The following is a 27,916-nucleotide window of genomic DNA, read 5'->3' on the forward strand; positions in this document are numbered from 1 at the left end:
AAAATAATAAATAGGTGGGATCAGTTATTGGGTAATTAAGACTTATTTTCAGACCATTTTAACTAAAATACCAAAATTGTCATTGTCTATTTAAATTGTCTATCCAAATGTCAAAAAAATGTCTGTGCTTTTACATTAGTGTGTACATATTTATTTGAATTATTACTTATTCAAATCTATTCAACCTGTTTTCATAAATTTGTATAATTGTTGTAAATTTTCTACGAAACATTGCACGGTTTTACAGAATTCGTCATGGTTTTTACAAAAATTGCATGTGCTTACAAGCTGCTTAAGTTCACATGACGTCAAAATATGACAATTTATTTAGCAAAATTTTGGTACAAACATTTAATTTAATACAATAATATTTTCTACAGGAAATGGTAGATAGTGTGGGAGTCCTACAAAAAGCATTACAGACTACAGAATTGAGTATTGGAGATCTGCCCAGTGAGGGTTACAATGACATGATTGCAGCTTTAGAGGTAAGTGTATATTCTCCTCAATTCTTTATTGTATATCTCTTAAAATAAATATTACTATTTACTATACGTATGCATCTATTAATATATTTATATTCGATACTTTAAATTGACAGACTCGGCGTCGCGGCGCCTTATTTCCTTTGTCACCTGGCACAGTACTATAACGTGTGGACGCCAAAATATTTATAACACTAAAAAAAATGTTTAATACGCTAATAAAACGAATTACAAATGCATTTGTGTCTGTGCATCTCTCATTGTCATCAATATGAATTCGAAGCAGTTTATTTCTAAATCTGGTCGCAAGAATGACCTCATAGCGAATACAAATGATGATTTAACCCATTTTTGCAAAAGCCACAGACCATATGGTCGAACATGTTCATATAGAGTGTTTTCAAGTTTACGTCCCGCTTTGCGGAATTTATTTAGTCATTAGAGTCAAAAAATTTTATGCAGGATCGGTACCTGAACTGTAACCAGTCGATGTTACAACTGTGAGAATTCAATTTTATCGCAACGTGCGTGGTTTCTTATCAGCGGATACGAAAACATCGGGACGTGATGATTTAATGTTACCTCGAAGAAACAATAATATTCGATTAGTACTGATTCAAGAATTTCGATTATTCATAGTTCCATGCAACTTATCTTCACGTTGCCTCGGGCCTCAATATTTTTATTTATTTCCCTTTCGACGAGCAGCTATGACATCACTGTTTATTTATACCGATGACCTCCATGCTAACTTTTGGCAGTTTACATTTGTAATGTATTCCACCACATCTATAAATAAACTGGTTTGCATTAATTTTAACTGAATTTTTGTATAAATTGAATTGCACGTTTGGGACTCGGTGGATGCGGTGCTATTTTTACGAGTGGGCCAAAATTTACGACCCGGTTTTATCGATGAATGAAGTCCACCGAAGAGATTTGTTTCATTCGAAATTGCTCTGTTTATCGCAATTAAGCTCCCCTCAATTAACTTGTTGCGTTTGGTGCACGTTTATTTTTAACAGTAGTGAGGAGGAAGGATGCGGTTGAAACGCCGACAGTTTTTTAGAAAGTGTTTTATCATTGTTGGACGTATTAAATTTAAACCGTTGCCGGGGCGTGAAAAGTACATTTACAAAAAGACGAAAACAATCCACCATGAAGTAACCCAACCTCGGGCAAGAAACAATTTATGGTGCCCCCAAATTGAACCACTTTCAACGACGGGCGTCGCATCCAATAACGGATTGCGCAACGAATCAGCTGTTGATGGACGTTCCATGGGTTCCTTAACCCGTTAGAAATTCGCGTAAGAATAGCGTCTTCGATCAGGTGCGTGTCGCACAAATCGGACTTCAACAATTCTTCGGTCGGCGAGGCCGTAAACAAAACGGCGTCGGTGATTTCAGGCGGCGAGATCGCGGTTCGCCTTGCCGTTGGTCAGTCCGTCGCCGACCTGCTTAGTCAGATGCGCCCGATGCTGAGCCGAAACGATTAGCCGGTCACTCAGATCACTTGTTATTTTGTGATTGACTGATTGACAGTGACTGTATTGTGGACAGTTGGTGATGTTTTGAATTGGACCTTTTTTGTGTTAATACTAGAAGGTAAATTTTGATTGCGATCTCGGTTAATTGTTGTTGTGGGCTGAGAAGTTATTCGTTCACCTGCTGCAATCACTTCTTGCGCCCGCAGGCTTTCGGTGGGTGGAACAAAGATTTAATGCCGTTAGTTTATATTCAAAAATTATGACCTCATATTTGCAATCCATATGAGCAAATTTATGATTATATTTTTTCTAAGTAATTTAACAACAAATCTCTTCAGGATTTCAGTCACATAACAAATTTACAACTAATAAGTATTTCACCTCAGCATAAGTAAGAAATTTGTAACGTTGTCAGTGTACTTATCACCAGAATTAAACAATAATAATGAACTTTACACGCGCAATATTGTTAGGATAATTTATTATAACTTATCACAGACAGCAAATTTATTTACTGCTCCAATTAATTCTTAATAAAGTGTATTTTTAAACAACCATTACAACATCAGTCAACAAAAATATACCAGAAAAGTAAGTTTTCCAAAACTTTTATTCACAGTCAAGGTTGTTTAAAAATAACAATGAACTAGTAATGTAAATATTGAATTTGTTAAACACTAGTGGTATTTTTAATTAATTGATTGTGCACATGTATATAACTGTTTATTGGATGCCAATTGCAGGAGTAAATAGCTATAATTAAAAACGTGAGGAGTATCTGTTATGCAATAACACCTCTTCCAGTGTTTTTTCCTTGATGATGCTGCGAGATTTTTGAATATAATTTGATTAATGATTTTGGCAAACATAAGAAATGTAACGTTGTATTTTTGTAAAAACAGTCAAATAAATTATCTATATAAATTGTACCTAGAGTAAAGATGTTAGCATAAATTTAAATATTTATTTTTTGTTAAACTCTAATGTTAAATTTTATACAGTTTCAATAATTAATATTTTTATTTTTGAGTCAAATAAAATGCACTTCCAAACTGTCAGGGAAGTCTCTTTTATTTTATTAAACAATTAAAACAAATTTATTGCTAAAATGGATGATATGAGTTCCAAATATTTCGATAATTAATATAGAGTAGAATTTAAAAAAAATTTGATAACGTAATTTTTGAATTTTTCACAATTTTTTTTAGGTGTGATAAAGAACTTTTCTTGATCAATTGAAAAATTTGAAAAAGTTCATTTTAAATTTAAACAACTGACTGAGATATTTCATTGAAATTTTTATGAAAAAAATATTTTATACTGTATACCTATTTTTTTTTTTTTCAGAAATCTCTTCTAAAATAGAATAATTTAAAAAAAAAAGAAATAGAAACATAACATAACCTAACCTATTTTTTTCAGAAAGTTCTTCAAAAATAGAATATTTTCAAAAAAAATATAGAAACCTAATCTAACCTATTTTTTTCAGAAAGTTTATCAATAATAGAATATTTTCGAAAAAAATTAATTTTAAATTTAAAAGATACTGATTTTTTGACATTTTTCTTGAAATTTTTTTGAACACATTTATTAATTGAAAGTTTTTTTTTGTAAAGTTGTAAATATTTTAACAATAAAAACAAAAAGCTTTTATATTTTTTAAATAAACAAAATCATACAATCAATTGATTAACAATTTTTATTTTTAATAACAAAACAAAATAAATTCTATTTTTATTAATGAACAATAATAAATATAACTTTATCTGTTGATTTTAAAATAAGATTTTTTAAAACGAAATATTAAAAAAAACTTTTTGGTAAATTATTAAAAATTAATAGTAGAGTAATAGAGTATTAAAAAAATACATGAGAAATCATTAAAAAAGTACAAATATTTTTTATTAAATTTAATAAAAATTACAAAATTTTTAAAAATTTATAAAAAATTGAAAAATTACGTTATTAAAATTTTTTTTTTGTTTGAAAATATTCTATTTTTGATGAGCTTTCTGAAAAAACGTTTCTTTTCTATTTGCTTTTTTCTTTTTTGAAAATATAATATTTTAGATGAGCTTTCTAAAAGAAAGGAATACAGTATAAAATAATTTTTTAATAAAAATTTCAAAGAAAAACCTCAAAAGTCAGTATTGTGTAAATTTAAAATTAATTTTTCTGTAAGAAATTTTGAAAATTTTCATTTGACCAAGACATTTTTTTTGACAATAAAAATTGATTAAATGAAGGCCAATCTAGAGAAAATGGGATTTGTTGAAATTAGTTCAAGGAATGTGAGAAGATGGTTAATGGTCTCCTTAAATTGATTTATACAAAGAGTTAAATTAAACAAAAATTTCCCCCCACCCAATACAAAATAGTTGACAGAGATATTCTTCTTGCTATTATTATTTTGATGATGAGAAATGCGCATGTTACTTTTCAATTTTACTACAAATTAACATTTTCTAATTAATTTTAGCACATAACTGGAGAATTGAAGAAACATGCGGCCGAAGCCATCCGCCTAGAGGGACAAATCGTGTGTCTGACCTCGGATCACGAGACCCAAACGCTGTCAGCACTTCTGGCCGGCATACGAACCCGAATTGCCACCCTTCTATCCCAAGCGGAGGACGGAAGAATCCTTATAACGGTGAGTAATTTTAGCAACCTCTCACCGTTAATAATTTCTAAGCAGCTGTATTTTTCAATAGCACTTATTTTAAGTAAGCCGTAACCACTAAACAACTATTTTAATAGGCCACAAAATAATAAACCCCAGTTGAACGTTGTAGCTTATTTATAGATTCATTACCTCAGTTATATTTTTTACATATCCATGTCGTGCGGTAATATTTAATTTAAAACATCACTGATGAAACCTAGAAAATGTTACGTTGTTGCTTTGTGGTTATTGTGATTATGGACTTCTTCATCTGGAACGTCCATCGTAAACCGTCACCAGAAAGCAATAAAATTGTTTTATTTTCTATCTACATTGTAAATGAAGACATCCAAACCCGATTACATAACTTTAGATAAATTTAGAAATCTTTAAAGAGATCGGTTTGTGGAGTATGTGACTTGTCGCGTGCCTCGGCTTAAGAATGACGGAAGTGTTTATAAATACACTGAATCAGGTGTATGATCTAATTTAAAGGTTTACAATTATTTCTCGTCGCGACACACCTAAATCAATCGCTCAGTGGACACCGATATTTATAGACAAGTCATTAGCCTGAATGGTAATTTAAAATAAACCTAAGTTCACATTTTTTTCATCCAATTAGTTTTGCCAATTATCGTCATCTTCATCAACATTGTTTAATTTTCAGAACGCCCAACATTTGCAGTTGAAAAAGAAAGAAGAAGTAAATCAGTATCAAATCCTACTGACTGAAATAGAAATTTGGCTGCAAACCACTCGCAAGACCATCGAGAACTTTGTCCTACCAAATAAGGAATCACAAATAGAACACTCAATATCTGACGCTGAACAATTGAGTCGCGATCTTCAACAAAAGGAGGCGCAACTAGCGGAGTTAACCAAAGTTTGTGAGGAACTCAAAAAATCCCCCGAAGTCCGAGACCTAGTGGAAAGCCTATTGCAACAGCTGAAAACTCTTATTGTCATATTTGCAGAACAGAAGACCATAATAAGGGCCAGAATTGAAACTCTTCGCGTCCACCTGATTGAATTACAGGAAAAAGCAAACCGCACCCCAGACTTGTCTTTGGAGAACACCTTGGACTCAAGTTCCATGCCAGTAGAAGAAATTCCCATTCACACCGACACAAAGAAGGTTTCTGAAGAATTCATAACCACAGAAAGGGTTGCTCAACCCACTGCACACATTGAAACACAAACAGGAAGGAGCCTATCTTCCCCCGTCGTTCAAGAAGCGCCAACCAAAGACTTCAGTGTAACATACAACGTGCCAGTCGACGCGCAAATCCAGGCCGAACTCTCGAAAAGTCTGGAGGAACCGTTGCCACAACAAAAAGAAACGATTGTCATCTCCAAAACCGTATCCGGTGGCCTGGAAACGATCCAAATTGCGACCGCACCAATGGCGTCCGAACCACAACCGATTGTGGAAGAACCCGACGATGACCTCACCGTTGAGGCCAACTATCGAAAGAGGCCCGAATCCGAAACTAAAACAACCGATTTGACTATAGTCAATGCCAACCCTAATCAACCTTTTGAAACAGTATTCGTGGAACCGGATGAAACCACAACCGAAGTGATAGTGGACGCTGACGGCACCAAAAGGATAATCGTCAAGAAGCTGCACAGAACCGTGGTACGCCATCAAGAGTCACTCCAACAACAGCAACAGTTCACAACGTTTACAACGGTAAAGGAGGGTGAAGTTCCTGTGACACAAAGCTTCTCTCAAGTGACACTTAAGGGACAGCAAAGTAGCACCACGGTCGCCAGTGGTGATGGTAAGAAGGCCACACTTACCAGTCAACAATACGGAGGAAAAGTTATATCCGGAGCACCTGGTGGTGAGATAAATGTACAAGAATTCCAGTCTGAACCTGAGACACATTACACCTACGTGGGTGATGCCATCAAGCCAGATGAAGTTGAAGTTGAAGGTATTAAGTTACATGAAGGTGACATAACACTAGTGGACAGTGAACACAATAAGTTATTACCTGTTGAAGGCGGTCAAATTACTTTAGAAGGTAACGAAATACACACTTCAAGTTCTAGTGTGAGGGCAGTTGTCCAACAAGTAACTAGAAGAATCATCAGAAAGACCAGACGTATCATAAGAAAAACAGTTATTATCGATGGAAAGGAACATGTTACGGAAGAAGTTATTGAAGAACCTGAAGAAGTGGAAGTGACAGAAGAAGGTATTCCACGTGTCAGCATTAACGTTACAAGAACTGAAGATGGTAAAATAGTAGAAGACAAACAATTCGGAGAACCATCTGTTTCAAAAACAACTGTAGTAGAAACCGCCCCTGAAACAACGACCGTTATTAGTCAACCAGAAGAGAGGTACGTTGTAGAGACGCACACTGCACCAGCCGAATTAGCACAACCTTCCACAGAGGAAATCGCTACTAGTAATATCGTCAGCTCCTTCTTAGATAATGAAAGGCTTGCAGTTAGTAGCGTTGAAAGTAGTGTCGAAAAAGCACCTAGTACTTCCGCAACACCCAGTAAACAGGACAAAAAGAAAAAGAAAGGCAAAAAGACTCCTGAAGACGAGTTAAAAGTTAGTACTGAATCTGATAAAACTGTTTCTGTTGCTACAGTAGACACAACAGCCCATCCTATTGAAGACGCCTCGACGACCACAGTTATTCATAAAGTTTCTGAAGAGCTCATATCACCACCTGAACAAAGTACTACTAAACAAATTGTTACAGAAACAGTAACTACAACTGAGACAAAACAACCAGAAGAAGGATTTGAAGTTATCGAAATACCTTCTGAAACAAAAGTAACGAAAACTACCGAAATAGTAGAAACTAAGCAACCTAAAGAAACAATAGAAACTGTTATTCCTAGGGAATCTGCGGTACTTGAAAGGGGTAAGACCCCAGTTATAGATACATCAGAAATAGTAAAATCACCCCAAGAATTAACTACTGTAACGACCACCATAATAAGCACATCAGAACCAATAATTAAATCTACATCTCCACAAATTACTGAAATAGTAGATTCACCTTCAGCAACTAACATTGTAGAAACTACAGTTATAAAATCTCCCGAAATATTGGAAACTTCCATCGAGCCAACAGTTGTAAAAACTACAGTTATACAATCTCCACAAAAAGTAGAAGAAACTATAGTATCTCCAATAGAAAAAACAATTACAGAAACAATAACAAAGACCACATCCCCAGTTCAAGAAGAAATACTTACATCTCCTGTTATCGATGAATTGGTAAGGAAGTCGCCAAAGGTTACACCCGAACTACCTACTACATCATCTCAGGCCTCTGAATCCTCGTCGGTAAAAGACAGTCCAAAACCAAGCTCTGTTGTAATATCTGCTGAACTCCCACAAACCACAGTGAGTCAAGAGACAATTAACTTAATCGAAGCGGAAAAGGTACCAGAAAAGCTAGAATTACCTACTATAAGTAAGGCTTACTCGGAAGAGACGAAACCTTTGGAGACTAGTGAAGTAGTAAGCGTTCAATCTGCCCCAATACGAGAAACAGTTTCCGAAACTGTGATCAAGTCCACAATGGACTTCACACCAAGTGCTCCACCATATGAACCAGATATACAACCAAATTTAAGTATGACAACACAAAATTTTATTTTGTCGGAGCAGTTGCATGAACCTACAATTCCATCTAGTAAATCTCCTGAAGAATCTTCGGAATCTCCAAAAGGCAAAAAGAAGAGAAAGTTCTCATCGTCGAAAACAAAGAAATTATCTCCTGGAACACCAAGAACTCAAAGCCCGATAGAGACTGAAGAAGTCTCAGAACCAGCAGCACAGGAAATAACGTTAGTCAAAGAAATTCCTGTAGAAAGTGTCGTTTTGGAAGAAACTAAAATCATTTCGTCCAAAACTGTAGACCCAGTACAAGGAGTACAAATTGACTTATCGTTAGAAGAAACACAAAAACTCAAAGATGTAGATGTAAAACCAATCAAAACCGAAAAACCAAAGGAGCCTTCACAAGCTGTGGAAATTGAACTGTCTCTGGAAGAAAAACAAATTGACCGTGACATAAAGACACCAAAGGTAGAAGTAACCATGAAAATTGAAGAGGACAAAGATAAGAATGTGCCTGCCGAAGTTCTTCAAAAGGACATTCATGTCGTTCTTCCCTCTACACAGGAAAAAATTGAAACAGTTGTCACCCCAATAATCTCAAAATTGGAAGCTGAGTATGAAGAACCAAGTACACCCAGTGATCTGGACCACGGAGGTCGAAAGAGTAAAAAGAAAAAGAAACACAAACCATCCAGTAGTACTCCAAGTGAAAAAGAGGAAACCGAAGAAAAATCAATTGCATCTTCTCTCGTTGAATCCATGGAGATCAACATCCCTGAAGATTCACAAGTTTCAGAAGACACACCAAAACCCACGCATGAAGACTTCCAACCAGTTAGTGAGTCTGACGACGATTCTGGAAAAGGAAAAGATACAGGTTATGAAGCTGATAAGACTACAGTTGATGAAAGTCTTGCCGATGATGATGATCAAGAAAAGAAGAAGCGTCGCAAGAAAAAGAAAAAACAGAAGATTAAAATTAAAGATAGTGAGGAGTCTCAAGTACCAAAAACACCTACAGATTCTTCTCCGATAGGAGAGTCCGTTGCTTTCACAGATGATGAACCTAGCGCCCCGGAAATTCCAATGGAGGAACCTAAAAAATCTAAAAAACGCAAGACGAAAGGCAAACGTAAGCAATCAGAAAGTGAACCAGACATTGAATCATCCACAATTGTTGAAGCACAAGATGAGGAAATTCAATCACCCAATGAATCTTATCACACTATATCAACCCAATCTGAACCAGGTACTGTGAAAGTTATCCAAGAAAGTGTCCCAAGTAGACCAGAAAGCGAATCTCCCAAAGATATAGCTTCTACTATTGTTACTGTAGTGCCTGTATTGGAAGGTATTATAACTCAGGAGGGTGTTATGCAAACGTCACCAGTTGATTTAACAGCTTCCTTTATAGAACAAGAAAGAGTTAGTGTTGAAAAACCTGAAGAGCGTCAAACTTCAGCTCAGACATCACCTGAAGCACCTAAAGATACATCTGAAACATCTATTCAGACAACCGAAGAATTTAAACCAGATGTAGAAAAACCTGAAACAACTGAAAGTACAACGCAATTCGAAATAATGACCACTGAAATTGTTACACAAACTTCTCCAGAGCCTTCTGAACCAATAGTAGTTTCAACAGTTGAAACAGCTACTTCTCCAATTAAAACTGAAGTTACGGAAATTTCTGCTCAGACTGTTACACCGGAAAGGGTTGACAGTCCTAAAATAGAAATAGTTAAAACTTCGGAAGAAGTAGTACCTAAAACGGAAACATCAATGCAAACCACCGAAGTAATTACTGAAGAAGTCAGCAGCCAGACAAAATCACCAGTCACCGTTGAAACAACAGAAATATCTGTGCAATCTCAACCAGAAGTAACTGATCAACAAACTTCACCAGAGCCATCCGCTCCACCAATGGAGGTAGATCGTCCAAAATCTCCTGAAAAAGAAATTATCATTCCTCAACGAGAATTGTCTGAATCTGTTACCCAAACTTCTCCAGTACCTGTGCAAGAATCTAAAGATGAAACTCCTACATCTTCCGAATATGAGGTGGTTGTAAAAACAACTGTTATTTATCCATCAGATACATCTACGTCTAGTATAACACCCACTCCTTCGGATCAGCTTGAAAGTAAAAATGACCCTTCACCTTCAACTGAAACATTATCTGAAGGTTCCGAATATTCAGATGACGAATATTCAATTAATGTAGAAGTAGATGGAAAACCAATTGATAAAAATTCTGTAACAACTTTCATTGAAACCGAGAAAGATGGGGATGATTCACATAAATCAAAGAAAAAACGTCACAGAAAACGTAAAAAACATCCAGATGATGCAAAACCAGATATTGAAAAAGACTTATTCTCTCAATTTAAGAAAGCAGAAGGTGACCATTTGGATCCTAAAGATTTATACTCAGAGGTAGCAAAGAAAGGATCAAGAAATACTTCTCCAATCAGACCAGAAGATACTGAAGTCTTTACTAAAGTGTATACCACCATCGGCGAAGATAACATTAAGAAACCAGAAGAAGCTTTGGTTAATGTTTCCGTAAGCTTACCACAAAAACCAGAAATAACACCGGAAGATATTGAAATTATCACAAAGGACGTATTTACAACAAAACCATCGTCCTTCCAAGTGGATTCAATGTTGACGGAAGCCGAAGTCACTGGCAAAGATGATCTGCCTGTCGATGTTACATCTGTGGAACTATCAATTCATACAACACCATCCACAGAAGGTAGAGATAAGACCAAGGACATTCCGAAAGAGCAGACAATATCTCAAGTTAAGGAACCAGATAGTACAACAACTGAAGATGTCATTCTTGTGCAATCTGTGCAGTTAAAACCAGTAAAACCAACTCAGAAACTTAGTAAAAAGGATGCCACAGGTACATTCTTAAGTCAAGAAAGGCAAGGTGAACCAACTCAAGAGAGTAAAGTTACCGAACCAACTCAAGACAGTAAGGTTACGAGTACCTTAGTAACTGAAGATAACACAGTCAAGAATGAACCTGAAATACATTATACTGTGACAGAACCTAAACCAAAACAAGCTATTAAACCCAAAGGCAAGAATAAGCACGTGTCCTCTGTGACCATTGAAGAAGTTCAATCTCCCCAAATAGTTACAGACACTCCTTTGACTCCGGCTTCTGACGCCCCATTGTCACCTCCAAATTATCCTACAGTCACTTGGAAACCACCCAAGAGGGATGAATCTACACTAATTATTGAAAGTGAAAAACAACTTCCTATAGTCCTTCAAGATGTAGACATCAGATGGAATCAGGCACAAGCTTTGGAAAGATTTAAAAACTTGCAGAATGCTAAAAAGACAACACATCTGAGTGATGTTTTATATTTGGCTACTCTGAATCAAGTGGTTACTGACGAAAGCGTGGAACAAAGAGATAACAACGTAAAGCAAAACTTGGAGGTACTACAACAAGCTGTAGAAAAACGTGATGTTGTCGTAATCCAACAAACTATAATAACAACAGTTGAAACAATAACAACTTGGCTAGAAACCATCGAATACAGAATCTACGTGAATAGACAACAAACAGCGGATGGACCTTCAAAAGAAAGAGTTCAAGAGTTTAACAATCTCAAAGAAGAAATTGCTAATATTGATGCTAAAGTTGACCAATTGCAGAAGGTCATGCAAAGTGCTGACAACATCTACAACGAAGAAGATAGAGAAAGGATGAGAAGTTACATTGAATCACTACAACAACAAGTCAAAGTAATTGAAGAAGTGACAGAAGAAAATGAACAACTTGCTGCTGGCGATCTACAACGATGGGAAGATTTCGTTAATGGAGTGGATACGGTATCTCACGACATTCGTAAACTTCAAAGGCAATTGAGTGATCTTAAAGAGTCTGATGCATCACCCCAGACAAAACTTAGTGAACTTGACAAACTAGAAAACAACAACAGATCTGACATGCTTAAGGCAGTACATCTCAAAGCAACAGCTAAGAGCTTACTGCGGGACTTCCCAACGCGTGAAATTCCTAAAGAAGTTTACGTAGTTCATGAAATGACAAAACAATTGGAACAACAAATTATCACAGAAAGAGTTAAGGCTTTACAATTGTTATCATTAGCTGATGAATATGAACAGACTCTTAAAGAATTTAAGCAGATTATTGTAATAGCTGAAGCACTTGTAGAGAGTTCAATTTCAGTGAAAAATCTTGAACATTTGGAGGATGAAATGCAAAACCATCGCAAATTCTTTGTCAACCTGAGCCACTGCCGGGCTATTCTAGAATCTTTAGAAGAAAATCTAGACTCAGAAACCAGAGCACACCATTCAGAGCTCCACAATAACCTCTACGATAGAGCTAAGAACATTTTGGACAAATCATCTGGTCGTTTCCAACAAATGTCTCTGGCTGCCTCGAGATGGACCGTCTTAGAACAAGGTACCAGAGAAGAAATGAAATGGCTACAGGTTGCTCAACAAAGAGTACCTGAGCTAAACAACGTTACTTCATCAGACTATGACAGATATATAGACCTATATCAATCTTTGGCTGACGATATTGCCCACCATCACAACAAATTGATTCACTTGAACGGTGTAGCTCAAAAATTGCAAGAGCTTGTCTACTGTTCTGGATTGGAAGAAGCCTTCAGCGAATCATTGGACATTATTGTAAGACTTCAAGAAGATGTCGACAACAAACTTGAAAGATTATCAGCATTCAGGGAAGCTTGGTCCATATACGATATTTTAAGTGACAAGGTGGAATACTGGATCAGAGACGCTGAAGCACAATTAAAGAAAATCGATGTGCATTCAGGACAGAGAGGACACATGAGACAATTTTGGGTAAGTTTATGGTGTAGAATGTAATTGCAGATATTAATTCGTATTTTTCACAGGAACTAAAAGCACAACATGAGGTCATCAACACATCCCGTCTAAACGCAACGCAAGCTTTGGAAAAGTCATTACAAGTTGTACCCATATCTGATGAGTTGGTCCAAAGGAAATTCCATGCGGAACTTCAAGGCCGCTGGAGCAAAGTTTCCGATAAAATTAACGACATTCAATCGTCTATTATAGAAACCATCTCAGCATCAGATAAACCAGTCAATGAAAAATTAGCTCTTTTAGAACAGGAGTTAGTTGACCTCAAAACGGATGTGGATAACCTACAAGGAATAATTAAAACCGAAGAAGATCTAGATTTGTATGTCGAAAGACTGCAAATTATGTCTTCTAGATTAGAAACCATTCAAAACGAACTCGGCAGATTGGGTCTCCTATCTGCTGATGAATCTGAAAAAGTTGGATCATTGTTGTCCTTGTCTAAAAATCTTGAAATCATCATCTCCGAAGAACTGGAAGGAGGTATCCTCCTCAAGGATCGGCTTCAAGCCATTCAGAAAGGTAACATCCTATTTGTTTATAAACTACGTCAATTCTAAAATTTAAATGAATGTGCACAGGTATCCAAAGGGTACGCAGGAAACACTCCGAATTCAGCAAGGCCCTGGACCAATGCGAGAGCGCCGAAAAGATGGGCAGCGAACAAGTCGAGAAGGCGCTCGTAGACTGCAACGAAATTGGCGAAGAACTCGTGACCCTGTGGCAAGACCTGATGGGTCTGCGTCAATTGCTTCACACCCTTCCGATGCGCCTCAAAGTCACCGTATCGCCGGTGCAAGTCGAACGGGAGATTTCCCAGCTTCAGGACGAACACGCGGCCCTGGAAAAACGTTGCGGCCAGCTTCTGGCGTTGCTGAGGAGCCGCCTCAATCTGTGGCAGAGGTTCGAGCGTCAGCTCGAACTTGTGCAGCAGAGCGTCAAGGAGGCCGACTTCATGATGGAGCTGCTGACCGTTCAGGGCACCGTCGACTACGAAAGACTGAGGAAGGCCACCGAGAGATTAGAGGTAAGTGTTTTTTTTTTTACTTTATGTTCAAGTCTTTCGAGAATTGTGCATTTCGTTGGAAGGGAGAAATATGTAGAACTATTACTGTGCTGGTTAAGGATTACGAAGCAAACCGCAAAAACTGGTACCGTTTTCCTGTCTAATTTTATAAAAGTCACTTTTAATTGCTAGAAAAAATTCACACACGTAACAGTTTAGTACACTTTAGTTGTAATTGCAAGTTAAGTATCTATTTTTACTGCAATGACTCAGATTTCACATAAACAAATATGGAACTGACCAAATAAAAAGTTACAAACGTGAGAAACTAAAGTGGTACAAACAGTAAAAAGTGAGTGGCAAGTCCATATTGGGCTTGATAAGTACTTTGGTTCTTGCATTATACAAGATAAACATATGGATTATTTCAATAAATTTAATGGTAAAATATGTAAAATAAACATGTTTATATTTTTGTATAAACTGCATAGAAGCTTGATAGAATGATGGGTTTCATTCATATTCAATTAACGGTAATAAAATGCATTTAAAATTTTATTTGATAGAATATTTTAAAAGGTATGAAAACTAAATTTTAAATATTGATGGTAACCAAATTAAGGACATCCACACGAAAATTGTGTTTATTATAATTCAAGTCTTAACTATTGGTTTTATTTTGATCAGTTTTCAACTCGACTGATTTACCTAGTTTAGGAATTAGTCAGTTGTTTTAAATAAAATAAATAGTTAGGTTAGGTAAGTGATCCTGTCAACTATTAACGACTATGCAATTGACAGAAATTACTCGTATGAAAATCTAAGAAATAAAACAATGTGTTTATTAGAATTCAATCTTTATTCTTGGCCAAATTTAAACTCGACTGATTTACCTACTTTTGGAATTAGTCAACTAATAAATAACTTATTAGCCGGTTTTATAAATAACCTGAATAGTTAGGTTATGTGATACTTTCAATGGCTAAAAACTGTGCAATTTACATACATTACTCATTATACGGTGTTTCTGAATAATCTGATTTAAAACTAACAAAATTGAAGTATGAAAACTGTCCAATAGGTTTTCATACGAATGGTTTCTGTCAATTGCATTCATTATTAGTGGTTAATTGTATAACATAACCTAATTATTCAGGTTATATTATAATCCGACTAATAGATTATTGCTTGCCGGCTAATCCCATCACAACACGAAACACACCCGCTTATGAAAAGTTACGGTATCATCTACGTGTGCAGGACCGGCAATCCAATTAGAATTGAAAAAGTAAAAGTGCGATTTATTATCGGATACGTACGGCGGGTTCTGTTGACCCGCGGCCCCAGCGGCGATAGTCGCGAAGCGTGAAAAAAGCTCTCCGGTCCGGTCGCCTTGACATTGAAATCGCTCGTAGCTCGGACGCGATAAGCCGCGAGAACTCGACAACGGACGGGTCTTGCGGGCTGAGCGCGCGCCAAACCAAAAATCATGGCCGTCCGGTCGGCGCTCAGTCCACCTCGAAACGCGGCTTAAAACGCAGCGCGTCCGCGAAACGCGCACACCGCGAATTCGAAACGTTGCCATAATAAAATAATTTACAACAGACTTGGCCCGTCGGCGTTCGAGGTTTGGATTAAATAGTGTCACGGCCCGGCATTTTTTTATATCCAGTTTCGAAGTGATTTATTCGGCCGGCCCTGGAACTGTGATTTACGATGTTGCGACCTTTTTTACGTTGATAGGTGATGTGATTTTTGAATGTAGATGTCGCTTGTTTTTTTTGTGTTGTTTTAATTTAACTAGTTCTGCGACATCTTTCAATTAGTTAATAACGAGTTTTTAAATTGTTTGTGTTAAATTATGCATGAGTCAGATTAAAAGAATGCCAGCACACACTATCGACGTCCTTATCTTCTTGTAAATAAACCTAAACAGTTTTGAAATAAATGTGATGTCATGGACGAAATGCGGGAATGCAAATCTTCGTCCGAGCTTCGTTTCTTGTTTATCGGAATTCCGTTTTTTTTTTTGAGGAACATGCGGCTCAGCAAATATTATAGACGACCGACAAGACGGATGCCCATTATCGGTTTATGTTTTCCTCCACAACGGGATAATTTCGCCTTGGTTTTCCATTTTATGTGAAATCCTAACGAGTCGACTCGTTAAAAATAGATGTATTATTATATTAATTCAAATTTATACAGTTGCACCCAACTAATTTGTAACGCCTATTGAGTTTTCACTTAAACACAGTTATTGTTATGTATGAATTATGCAATTCTTGTACCTAACTGAATATTTTCATAACGATTTAGATAATTTTAATTTAGGTCACATCTGAATTTTACTACAATACCCACCGCATATGTAAAGGAAAGTTAAACACTTGACAATATCTAAATGGAAACATGTTTAGTTAGCACTTGTGAGCAATAAAACGAACGAAAAGAAACTTCCTTTAGACAATTAAGAAAACATTTTCCTGCCTAACATTTTAAAACCATTAAAATATAAACTCCGTGTTTTATGAAAGCAATAAAATTTTCTCAGCTAACGTCAGCTGAAAAACATGTTTTTAATTCGTTAATTATTCTTATCTCTTTTATTGCACATTACCATGTCTCTAGCAGTTTTTCACGTCGATTATGTCATGTTCGTCGATACCATAATAAATTTAATGGGTAAATTGATATTCAGCACATATGCGTCTCCAACTACGCGGGAATGAGAGAATTATCTATGTATAATCATTAAATACATTGACCTCCAATATAAATTCTTTGATACCTTCTGAATAATAAAGAATACGTCAACATTTACATATTTTTAATACCTGTGTGTGTGCATATTTAATGGCAAATTTGCCTAGTTATGAAAAAATTAATGTAATATACGTGATTCAGTTAATATTCCAAACGTGGCATTCCTAAGTCACTTTTTCAAGTCGTGAGTTACTGGAAAACTATTTCTGATATTGGAAAAATGTAGAGTTGGGAATAACCGACTTATTTCAATAATCGACTGCTTGACGTTGGGCAACACCGACTATGTTTTCTTTAGAGTGAATTCTATCAATTGCATGGTTAGTCGTTAATCGCACTACATAACCTAATTAAGTTATTTAATACAACTAATGATAATTATTTAAGTTATTTTAAAAATTGACTAATAAGTTAATTGTTGGTCGGCTAATTCATTCTTAAATTCGTCAGTGGTCGTTTAAATTTTATATTAATTAAATCATTTATTCAAAAACCGACTAATAGGTTATTTCTTAGTCTTATAATCCCGTTACTAGTTCTGATAAATCAGTTGCACTGCCAGTTGGATTTTAAAATCGTAAATCAGTTAAAAATAATATCGACTAAAGGGTCATTTGTTAGTCGACTAATTCCATTACTAGTTTTTATACATAAATAGCAAGTTACAAGTTACTTAAAAACACAGACCAATATGTTTTCTATCAATTGCATGGTTAGTCGTTAATGATTAGTTGTCAGACGCCCCACATAACCTAATTAAGTTATTTAATACATCTAATGATGATTAAGGTTATTTTAAAAACCGACTGATAAGTAAATTGTTGGCCGTCTAATTCATTCTTAAATTTGTCTCTGGTCGTCCAAACATTAAATTAATTAAATCAGTTTATTTAATAACCGACTAATAGGTTATTTCTTAGACTATTAATCCCGTCTGTAGTTCTGATAAATCAGTTGCATTGCCAGTTGGATTTTAAAATCATAAGTCAGATTACTTAAAAATAATATCGACTAATAGGTTATTCATTAGTCGACTAATCCCATCACTAGTTTTCATAAATTGGCAGTAAGTTATAAGTGGTTTTCATACGTGTGAATTCTAGTGGTACGGTTAGTTCTTAGTTATATATCACATAACCTAATTATTCAGGTTACTGTAAAAACCGACTAGAAGGTTATTGATTAGTCGTTAGTCTTTAGTTGTATAACATAACCTAATTATTCAGGTTATTTTAATGACCGACTAATCCTATCACTAGAAATTTGTATTGGAAAAAAGATAAAAACATAATAATAACATAATTCAGATTGAGTGTTTAAAGAATATTTAATTGACCACCTGTTGAAAGTTCTGTAGATGAACTAATTTGCATTAAATTTTATTGTCAACATGTTCTAAAAAACAATGCAATTTGTCCCGGAAATCAGCGCCTGATTACTCACGTAAAATCTCAGAAAAACTAAATTACCATTCATTAGTTTAACATTCACGTCTGCGTTTTTATTATAGCAAGTCTACCGCATTTAGTAACACGTTGTTTTGCAACCATCAACAAATGATTGTTGTAGTTTATTATTAAAATCGATGACCCACTTGTCAGACTAATTGGCAGTTTCAGATAACCCATAGTTCAAATATTATAATAAACAACGTATAAAATAGTCGTAAAGGTGTTTAAAATGAGCGGTTACACCAAATTATCTTCTTCGAAATTCATGAGGCAAATAAAGTGTCCAACTAACAGTAATAACTGCCCAAACACTAACTCATTGTTTTAATTGAAACATCGGCGACCGAACAGGCTTAAATGCAAGCTGGTCAATTAATAATTATCAGGCGTGCGTTGGTTTAATCCGCCTTTTAAATAAAAACATTTTACGAATCGCAACCCAGATAAATAGAGAGGCTTATTAGGTCAATAACATCACTGGATTCTCTTCCACATTTTGGTCACCACCACCGCAACACCGTTTATTTTTAACTCCGTCTTCCACGGCGACGTCGTCTTTGCGGTGGTAAATTATCGTCTTCTTAGAAACTGACAGGATACCGGATGCGAAGATAAGAGCAAAAAGAAACGAAAAAGAGATGTCCAGACGGCGCGACTTTCGAGTTTTACTTTCTTATTGTCACATGCGAACCGTATGAGAAATCTTGTTTGTTCTGTGCTGATGCTTCGTTTGATTTTACATGGTCACCACTCTCGGTCAATGGACACAATTTTCTTATGGCGAACCGCGACGAATCGTTTGATGTCCTAAAAAAGTTTCTTGAATGGGTACCATTAAATTATACGTCAAAATCCACAAAATGGTTTTTAATTTGTCATTGCCAAATTTCACGGTGTGGTAATTGTTGATTTTTAGATAATTGAAATTATCTTGGGCGTGTAACAAATTAGAATTAATTCTAAAATATATTTGTAAATATAGGTATGTTGGTGAAATCCTTAAATACCCATTTACAAATGTTTATTTAAGGTCTGAGTACATGTTTACCAAGTTTTATTCAAGTATACAAATAGTAAATATTTACCTAATCTCACTAATAAAAATCATGCATAAATTATAAATTATAATCAGTAATGGAAACTTATTAATTATATAAAAAAATGTGGAATGTAAATTAAAATTTTATATTATGCAGGTTGATTCACCTTAATAAGTAGTAAGAGGATTATTTTTATATTTTTGATAAAATCTCTGTTAATATTCATTTTATGTATAGGAAATTCTTTTATTAATCAAAAGGTTTATTAATATTCAATCTAGTTATAACAAAACATACATGGTGTTCCACTGAAAACAATAAAGTTATTGATTAATGGTAAATAATGAATACCCTGTATAAAATTTGAAACTACTAATAATGGCTCCTTATAGGACGGTCCTTAGTTAACGTGTATGCCATAAATGAACTTTCCATCATCAAAATTGCTGACTTTACAGTCATTTTAGTTAGACCATCGACCTGTCAAAATTTTCAATCAATAATTCAATTTGTCGTTGTCTATAAGCTTCTAATGAATATGTTAATTGTATCACCCTGTATAAAATTAGATCCAGATGATCTATCAATAACAATATTTTAAAAATAAGTAAATAAAAACAAGTCCTCAGTACATGTTTGTAGGATATAAAAATAAATAAATTACCTGTTATAAGGTGATGAAAAACATCAATCATTTATACCTGTAATATTTACTTATAAAGTCAGAGTATTTTCAAATGTACGATAAATTCCTAAATTTTATCATGTAAGTATAAAGGGTAAAATTAATAGGCGTTACTAATATTTATATTTAAATAAAAACGAGCTTTCTGTTGAAAATGCACACGCTAAATTTAAATAAAACATGTTTCATTCGTAAAAATAGTTCTAAAAATTTTTCCACAACTATACAAAATGCACACGTGCCAATTTTTCTAGATTTAACAATTGCTTGCTTAGCAAGCTTATGTTTACCACAACATAACCTGACATATTAACAAATAACATTTCCAGAGCGTATCCGGGGACCTGGTGTCGCGCGAGACCCTCGTCGAGGAGCTGAAGGAGGCCGCCAAACCATTGGCCGACAGCTGTTCACCGGAAATATCCGCTAAAGTACAGGCCGCCGTACAGAACGCCGTCACAGCGTACTCGAGCACCTGCAGCCAGCTGAAGGAGCTCTGCACCAAGTACCATCACGCGGCCGATCTCTGGAAGCAGTACAGGGAGGCGGCCGACCTGGTGCGCGAATGGACCGACAACCCTATGGAGTCGGTGGACGATCTCGAGCCCGAGGAGGCCATCGAAAGAGTTAAGGTAAGTCTTACTTTTTTTTGGGTAGTACCATTCGTTGTATTTATTGGTTCTTTAGTTTAAATACAACTTTATTGACTTGATTCGTTGCTTTTCCTTTGTGGCGTCCGAATTTATTTACCTTATTTTACAACTTTACGGTCTTTAATGCTAACAAGACAGTAAAAATACGCCCTGATCAGAAACCATAAAAATACCAACTCGTAACTGGATACAGTTGCTTTTAATAAAAGGGAAAACAACAGACATGCGACGTCACGTCCCAAATGTCGTTCCGGAAGTACAAATCCAGAAGGCGCACATTTGGTTTTGTTTTCAATTCTAGCAATGTGGAGTATTCACACTTACAGCATGATTATTTATAGCGGTTGTGTTTGTGGTATTTTTAGCGGCATCTCTCAACATATCCAGCAATGGACCATTAAGAAAATGGAAAAACAAGCTATATCTGTCTGCAAGAAAGCTTTGCCCTCAATAAGTACCTCCTGTTTATCAAATTGGTTCTTACATTTATTTATTAATGTCTTGTCTCTAAGACAGTAAAACATATCCGTATTTAATTAATTATTTGGAACTGCTTCCAGCATCTCTTCCATACTATTTACTTAGGAACAATTGGACTAAGCAAATAAATTTGAAAACACCCCTTCTTCCTGGGTAATATATTGTACAAAGATGTTTATTGATAAATTAGTTTATCTTACAAAACTAAATTTAGTTGTTGCTTCGAAACATTAGTACTCATACCATCCATATCAGTAAGAAACAAAAATAAATATTTAAATAAGCGCCTTAATCAGAATTCCGTTAAACCGCTTATCTTTATCACCAACAATGCCTTCACTTCTTTCCACACCGCTCCGATGTGGTGGCGTCAAAGTTCAAGCTCCCGGCACCGGTCAACAACGACATAAAGTCCCTCAATTAAACATTTAAAAATAAACGCGGTGCATCTCGCCTCCGTTCGTCGCATCTTCGTGCAGCCTCCGACCAATCGATACCTGTGTTGGAGCCTCTCACACCCCTCTCGGAGCCGGCCGGCCATAACCTAACTGAAAAACGGCACCCCTCAAAAAGTGAGTCAGTACTTGATCGGGCGTGCTTTCGAATATGTGGGAACGGCGGACTTGGCTGGGAAAACGGCGAAGAGTCTATTTATAGAGGCGGGACGTCGCGAATTTTATAAATAACTTGCCAACGTTTGATGCCAAATGGTTCAGTGAATTGGGATGGGTGAACCGTGTTTGTGATGCTGTGATCTTCTAGTTTGTGTCCATTTTTTTAGTTAAATGTGTACGCCAGAGGAACTGAAGGTATTAAATTGTTGATTTGAGTCATCTGTAGAGATTTTATGTACAAAATATTCTCTGAGACGTGTTTATTGTCAAACTTTCTTTCACACGTGTATAAACTGAAAATTATGATGAAAACGCGATTAGACCCAGTGCCAATAAAGCCTAAACTAACTTTGTTATTGTTAATCTGTACGAAATTGAAGAAGCTTAACATATTGTTGTTTATTGTATATTAAATCATATTTATTTTTACATTTAGTATTTATCCAACGGCGATAAAGTCACTAATATATTTATTTACTTTTTTATAAGGCATTTAATTATATATTAAATTTTTAAGTGCTTAATAATTAATATATTGGGAAAATTGCAATGCAAATTATTCATTGATTATGCTAATTTTTGTAATATACTTATTTGGAACATATTAATCAATGTAATTACAAGAATATAAACATTTTTTAATTAATATTAAAGATTCAGCTATTACTATTAATTATATAGCAAGATAAATTTAAATTAATTAGTATCCCAAAGACATTATTAAAAACAAAATGTTGTTCCTAAGTAGTTCTTACCTGCTTAATCAGTTTTTAATAAACCCTATCTTTCACCATATTATGAACTCATCAAGTTTTATTCTTAATTTGAAAAGATTAAATTATAGATAAGTACATACAACTAAAAATTTATGTTACTTATTTCCTGCAAGTCAATACTTCCACTACTTTATAGGAAATTTAGAAAGTTTTACGACTTTTCGTTTATAATTTACCATTTCAAAAATAGAAATGTGCAGATTTAAAACCAACACAAAAATAAAACAAAATTATATGGTAAAGAGGCTTTCTCTAATTCAATTTTTTGATTTTATTATGATGTCTAATTTGAATTTAGCATGTACAATTTATTGACCATTCACACTTTTCTAATCCCAAAAGGCTTATACTATTTGAGTCGCAACTTTCACGTCAAATGCATAACTATATTTATTTCCCCTCTATTAGGAAGCTAAAGAATATGAATTTATTTCGTAGCACATTAATTAAAGCCCCTTAATACTATTGCACAATTACTTATGTTCCAAGGAACTCGGTTCTCACGTTCCAAAGCCTCTTGACATGATGAAAAAATGTTTCATTTGCCCATTGTTTAGTGCACACCGACTTCCAAGAATGGGACAATGTTTTTGTGTCACAGAGCAAATGAATTCACCGACTTTAATTCAATGGTGGTGAATTAAGGTTGCGTTCGAATTTAAAATTCTAATTCTTCAGTGCAACACCGTATCCCATTTTGTTGTAACCTCCACCGCTGAACGCGTAAACAACATCGTCACATTATCCCACAAGAATAATTCACCGCTGGGCGGTTGCAGGTCAACAGTTCTTCCGCAAAACGATATGCCCAAGATCGAATTACGAATGCAAGACTGGCGGAGCCTCGGCGATATTAATCGCGGCACAAGCCAATCCACCAACCAGACATCCTTGCATTGATGAGCGGAGATCAAGGCTGCGACTCCGGGGTGCTCGGGTTCTTGTACTCGACGTCTACCTGTACGCGAAATTTTCGTGCTCGTTATGCGGCCGGCCGGTTCGTCGAGATAATGACGGTGATTGCGGTGCGGAGTCAGCTTGTTCAACACTCTTGGCACCATGATCGAGTTATTGTCGTTGCCCGTATATGGTCTAGGTGCTGCTGATTCATCCGGTCACAATTCGGAGCATTAATTGTATTTGTTCTTTGTTTAATCGGGTTGTTGCCGGATGATTTTGTTCGCCAATTGGATTTTATTTATTAGTCGGGGACGTTATGTCATTGGTTGATAAAATTCCGGAAACGGAAGTGATAGCTTATCATTTATTACATATGTTTACCTTATAAGTAATTCGTACTATTGTTGGGAATAACTGACTTATTTCAATAATCGACAACTTGACTAATAATTAATTTTAATAACAGACTAATCAGTCGAGATAAATGAATTTAATACTCGACTTTGGCCAATGTAACTATTGTTTATTTAAGTTACTTTCCATATGATTAATTTCAGTCGTCAATCAAATATATATATCGAATATTTTTCATACATTACATTCGTCAGTGATGTCAGGTTACATCTTCTAACCTAACTTTTTAGGTTATTTTAAAAACCGACTAATTTGTTATTTGTTAGTCGACTAATCCCATCACTAATTCGTTCTTATATTTATCTAGTGATGGAAGCAGTCAGGTTATTTAGGAAAACCGAATCATAAATTTTCATACTAGTAATTTTTATTAATTATTTGGTTAGACGTTAGTCATTAGTCGTATCCTTTAACCTAACTTTTTAGGTTACTTTAAAAACCGACTAATTAGTTATTTGTTAGTCGACTGATCCCATCACTAATTCATTCTTATATTTATCTGTGAAGGAACCAGTCAGGTTATTTAGGAAAACCGACTCATAAATTTTCATACTAGTAATTTCTATTAATTATTTGGTTAGACGTTAGTCATTAGTCGAATCCTTTAACCTAACTTTTTAGGTTATTTTAAAAACCGACTAATTAGTTATTTGTTAGTCGACTAATCCCATCACTAATTCATTCTTATATTTATCTGTGATGGAACCAGTCAGGTTATTTAGGAAAATCGACTCATAAATTTTCATACTAGTAATTTCTATAAATTATTTGGTTAGGCGTTAGTCATTAGTCGTATCCTCCAACCTAATTATTTAGGTTACTTTAAAAACCGATTAATGAGTTATTTGCTAGACCCCACTAACTCAATTTCACATAAACTGAGTCAATTGTATGGTTAGTCGTTAATAGTTTTCACATAACCTAACTATTCAGGTTAGCTAGAAGAACTGACTAATAACTTTTAATACAATATAATATATTTAATATAATCTATCAATTATTTGGTTACTTATTATATATTATTAGCATCTTCTAACCTAATTATTTAGGTTATACACATAAACTAAATCAATTGTATGGTTAATCGTAACACATAACCTAACTATTCAGGTTAGTTAGAAGAACCGACTAATAAATTTTAATATTAATTATTTCTAACAATTAGTTTAGTCGCATTTTCTATCCTAATTATTTAGGTTATTTTAGGTTATTCGCCAGTAGGTGGGGGAACCTAAACTTTAACACAATTAAACTAAAACCAGTTGAGGAACTAAATAAATGTGCATTTATCTCACTTATAAAAAGTTTTACAACTCGTAAAAAGCTTACAGAAGTAATTGTGTTCCCTGTAGTGATAATAAATAACGAATGATTTCTGATTCCTACAACTCGTATCTAGGTTGTTGCCGTTCCATCTTTATATCAGACAGGAATTTTATATTGCTACGCGTCTGGCGGCTCTGCATAAATGCAATTGTTATTTTAAATGGGCACGCAAACGGTTTATTTTGTTTTGTTGCTAAATGAAACGGAAATCCGCATTGTGCAGCAGTTTTATTAATATTGCAGCCGTTGGGGAAGGCACTTCTTCTAAATAATATAAATTTGCCATCGCATAAACAGTTACACACTCCACGTACGTGTACGTTCCTCAACTGACGCATAAATTCGACCGGCTATTTAACGAAAAGCGACCGTCGGGACCGTCCATTATTATTTGTGTCTTGCTTTGTGCTTGAATTGAATTTAACGGGCTTAATCTCTAACGCATCTCGCCGTGATTTACTGCGTATCGTGTTAATTGCATCCGGCAGGGCATTAAATGTATAATACAGGTGTTGGGATTTTTCTCGTCAAGGCTCGCTTATTATTTTAGTAACCACACCCTTCGTACTCTTCGAGCAGCTGGTTATTGTCGGTGACCACTTCATTTGGCACCCTTTATTTGAACACTCCTTGAAATAATTAATTAGCGTAATAAAGAGCAGATTAACACGAGTTTTAGGGTGATAAATGTATAAGCTACAACGGGAATTGGAAGTATGTTGTATTGTTGTGTATTGTGCGTCAACATTTGATAAATTATCATAATTATTTCTTGAATGTCGGCATTTACAGGTACTACGGAAATGTTTTAATAAACATCTTATAACGAATGATTAACTTGACGCATGATGCATTATCCATCAACTAATCGAAACAACATAAAAATGAGTTTAATGGTCATGAGCTCTGACAGAGGTTGATTTTTCAACTCGCCTAATGAAGCAGCCAAAGCGACTCTGCTTGTAATCATAATCCTGATGAATAATTCGTTTGCATTTGATGCAGGTACTGTGATATATTCAGGATATTAAAGTTGGAATGTGTTTAAATTAATTTAAAAAATAATGATGGTGGAGCCTTTCAAAGGTAGTAATCAGAGTTGTTCTTAACTTAAGCTTTCAGACGTTTATCTTAATAATATATTGAACCTGTCTTCAATAATACACCTGATGTTTATCGTTACGATTTTAATGTATTATTACATCCACGTACAAGAAGATAACTCGTAAATCAGAGTTAGGAACAATAAAATATCAAAGTCATGCATAAGGCACAAGGTTTCAATGCATATGCATAAGTCATAATTGTCTTTTTACCAATGCCTGAACGTATAATGTGAATTTAATGGCATCAAGAAATTCACATTGTCTAGCTTTATTAATCTAGGCTAAAGGCACATTCTTGTTTATTTTCCATTAGTAATGACATCTATTTACAATTATCTCTTATTTGAATGGTGCAATAGACGAACAGTTATTACAGCACGATTACTCCATTATACGCCACTTATCAACTATTTTTTCTGTCTGTCGCAAAAGGAAGTCACCAGTTAACCGTGAAATCTTTGTATTAAACAATCCCATGCCAGCGAAAGTGTTTCTGTGCCATTCATTTTGACAAAATTTTAATGCTGCCGACTTGAATTATTTGCCAATCTCGTGCCAAACTGGGAAATGATTAATTTCCGCTTTTTGTGTTGTTTTCGGTAAGCATCATTGTGATAATTTAACTGGGTCACGATATATTATAAATTTTAGATTTCTGTATTTTTAAAAACGGGATTATATTTAGGACGTGGCATTGAGAAATCCTGACCTAATTCCGATTGTGGACGGGCGGGCGTTAATTTGTCAAAACATAAAACCTGAACACAGATGGAAACCAATAAAATTTAAAAACATTGATGTGTTACATTATCTACTTTAATCAAGGGATTTCAGGGTTTTCTTTTAATTTTATTCTTCCGTTGATTCGTATCGCGTGATAATTTTGATTATTGCCGGATTATTACAGATTTCGATTGTAGCTGAGTTAATTGAAATCGCTTGTCAAGGTTAATGGCTGAAAATCAAAGATAAACTACGGTTTTCGAGGCAGTTACAAACTTAGATTTTCATTATGGAAAGGCACGTGGCTAACAATGGAAAAGCAACGATCATGTGTGTTTTAAATCAATACAATACAAAAATCTTATAAACTTTCATTTAATTCTTTATAATTTTTATATTAATTATTCATTGATTATTATCAGAATAGAAACTGTTCAAATCGACTATTTCTATTCGTATTATTAATTCTTTTATTTCTATTCGTATTATTAATTCTTTTATTTCTTTTAGATATGTGAACAGACATATGCTGCCCACAAGAAACGTATTGGCGAAATCCAACAACTAGTAAATAACATCGCCTCAGTGGTGGGACTTGATGCTAAGGCTTTACTTGGTGGTGAAGTTGAGGCACTAGGAAAACGTCTTGACGATGTCAGGGAATCACTCACAGCCCTGGCCGACGTGGCCGAAGCAAAGGCCAAGACCAAGAGCGAGGCAAACGAGGAAATTATTGCCTCCAGAACCTACCTAGATTCAGTACAAAAGGTAAAACAACCACAAACTAACGCATTTCGCTCATACTAACGTATTCGTATTTATTAATTT

The 27,916-nt window shown here is 35.1% G+C and overlaps 1 protein-coding gene across 12 annotated transcripts in view; it reads left to right on the plus strand.

Annotated features, from left to right (window-relative positions):
• LOC109597627 (muscle-specific protein 300 kDa-like) overlaps nt 1–27,916 on the plus strand; it is a 118,590-nt gene that overhangs the window by 84,196 nt on the left and 6,478 nt on the right. For all 12 annotated transcript variants that reach the window (XM_049967578.1, XM_049967581.1, XM_049967580.1 and 9 more), the window contains 7 exons: nt 381–488; nt 4,454–4,627; nt 5,310–13,106; nt 13,160–13,670; nt 13,730–14,175; nt 20,426–20,728; nt 27,599–27,856. In XM_049967578.1, coding sequence (XP_049823535.1) covers nt 381–488; nt 4,454–4,627; nt 5,310–13,106; nt 13,160–13,670; nt 13,730–14,175; nt 20,426–20,728; nt 27,599–27,856 — 9,597 coding nt within the window. The remainder of the gene's footprint in view (nt 1–380; nt 489–4,453; nt 4,628–5,309; nt 13,107–13,159; nt 13,671–13,729; nt 14,176–20,425; nt 20,729–27,598; nt 27,857–27,916) is intronic.

Source organism: Aethina tumida, chromosome 5 (assembly GCF_024364675.1).
Source record: "Aethina tumida isolate Nest 87 chromosome 5, icAetTumi1.1, whole genome shotgun sequence".
Taxonomy (NCBI): domain Eukaryota; kingdom Metazoa; phylum Arthropoda; class Insecta; order Coleoptera; family Nitidulidae; genus Aethina; species Aethina tumida.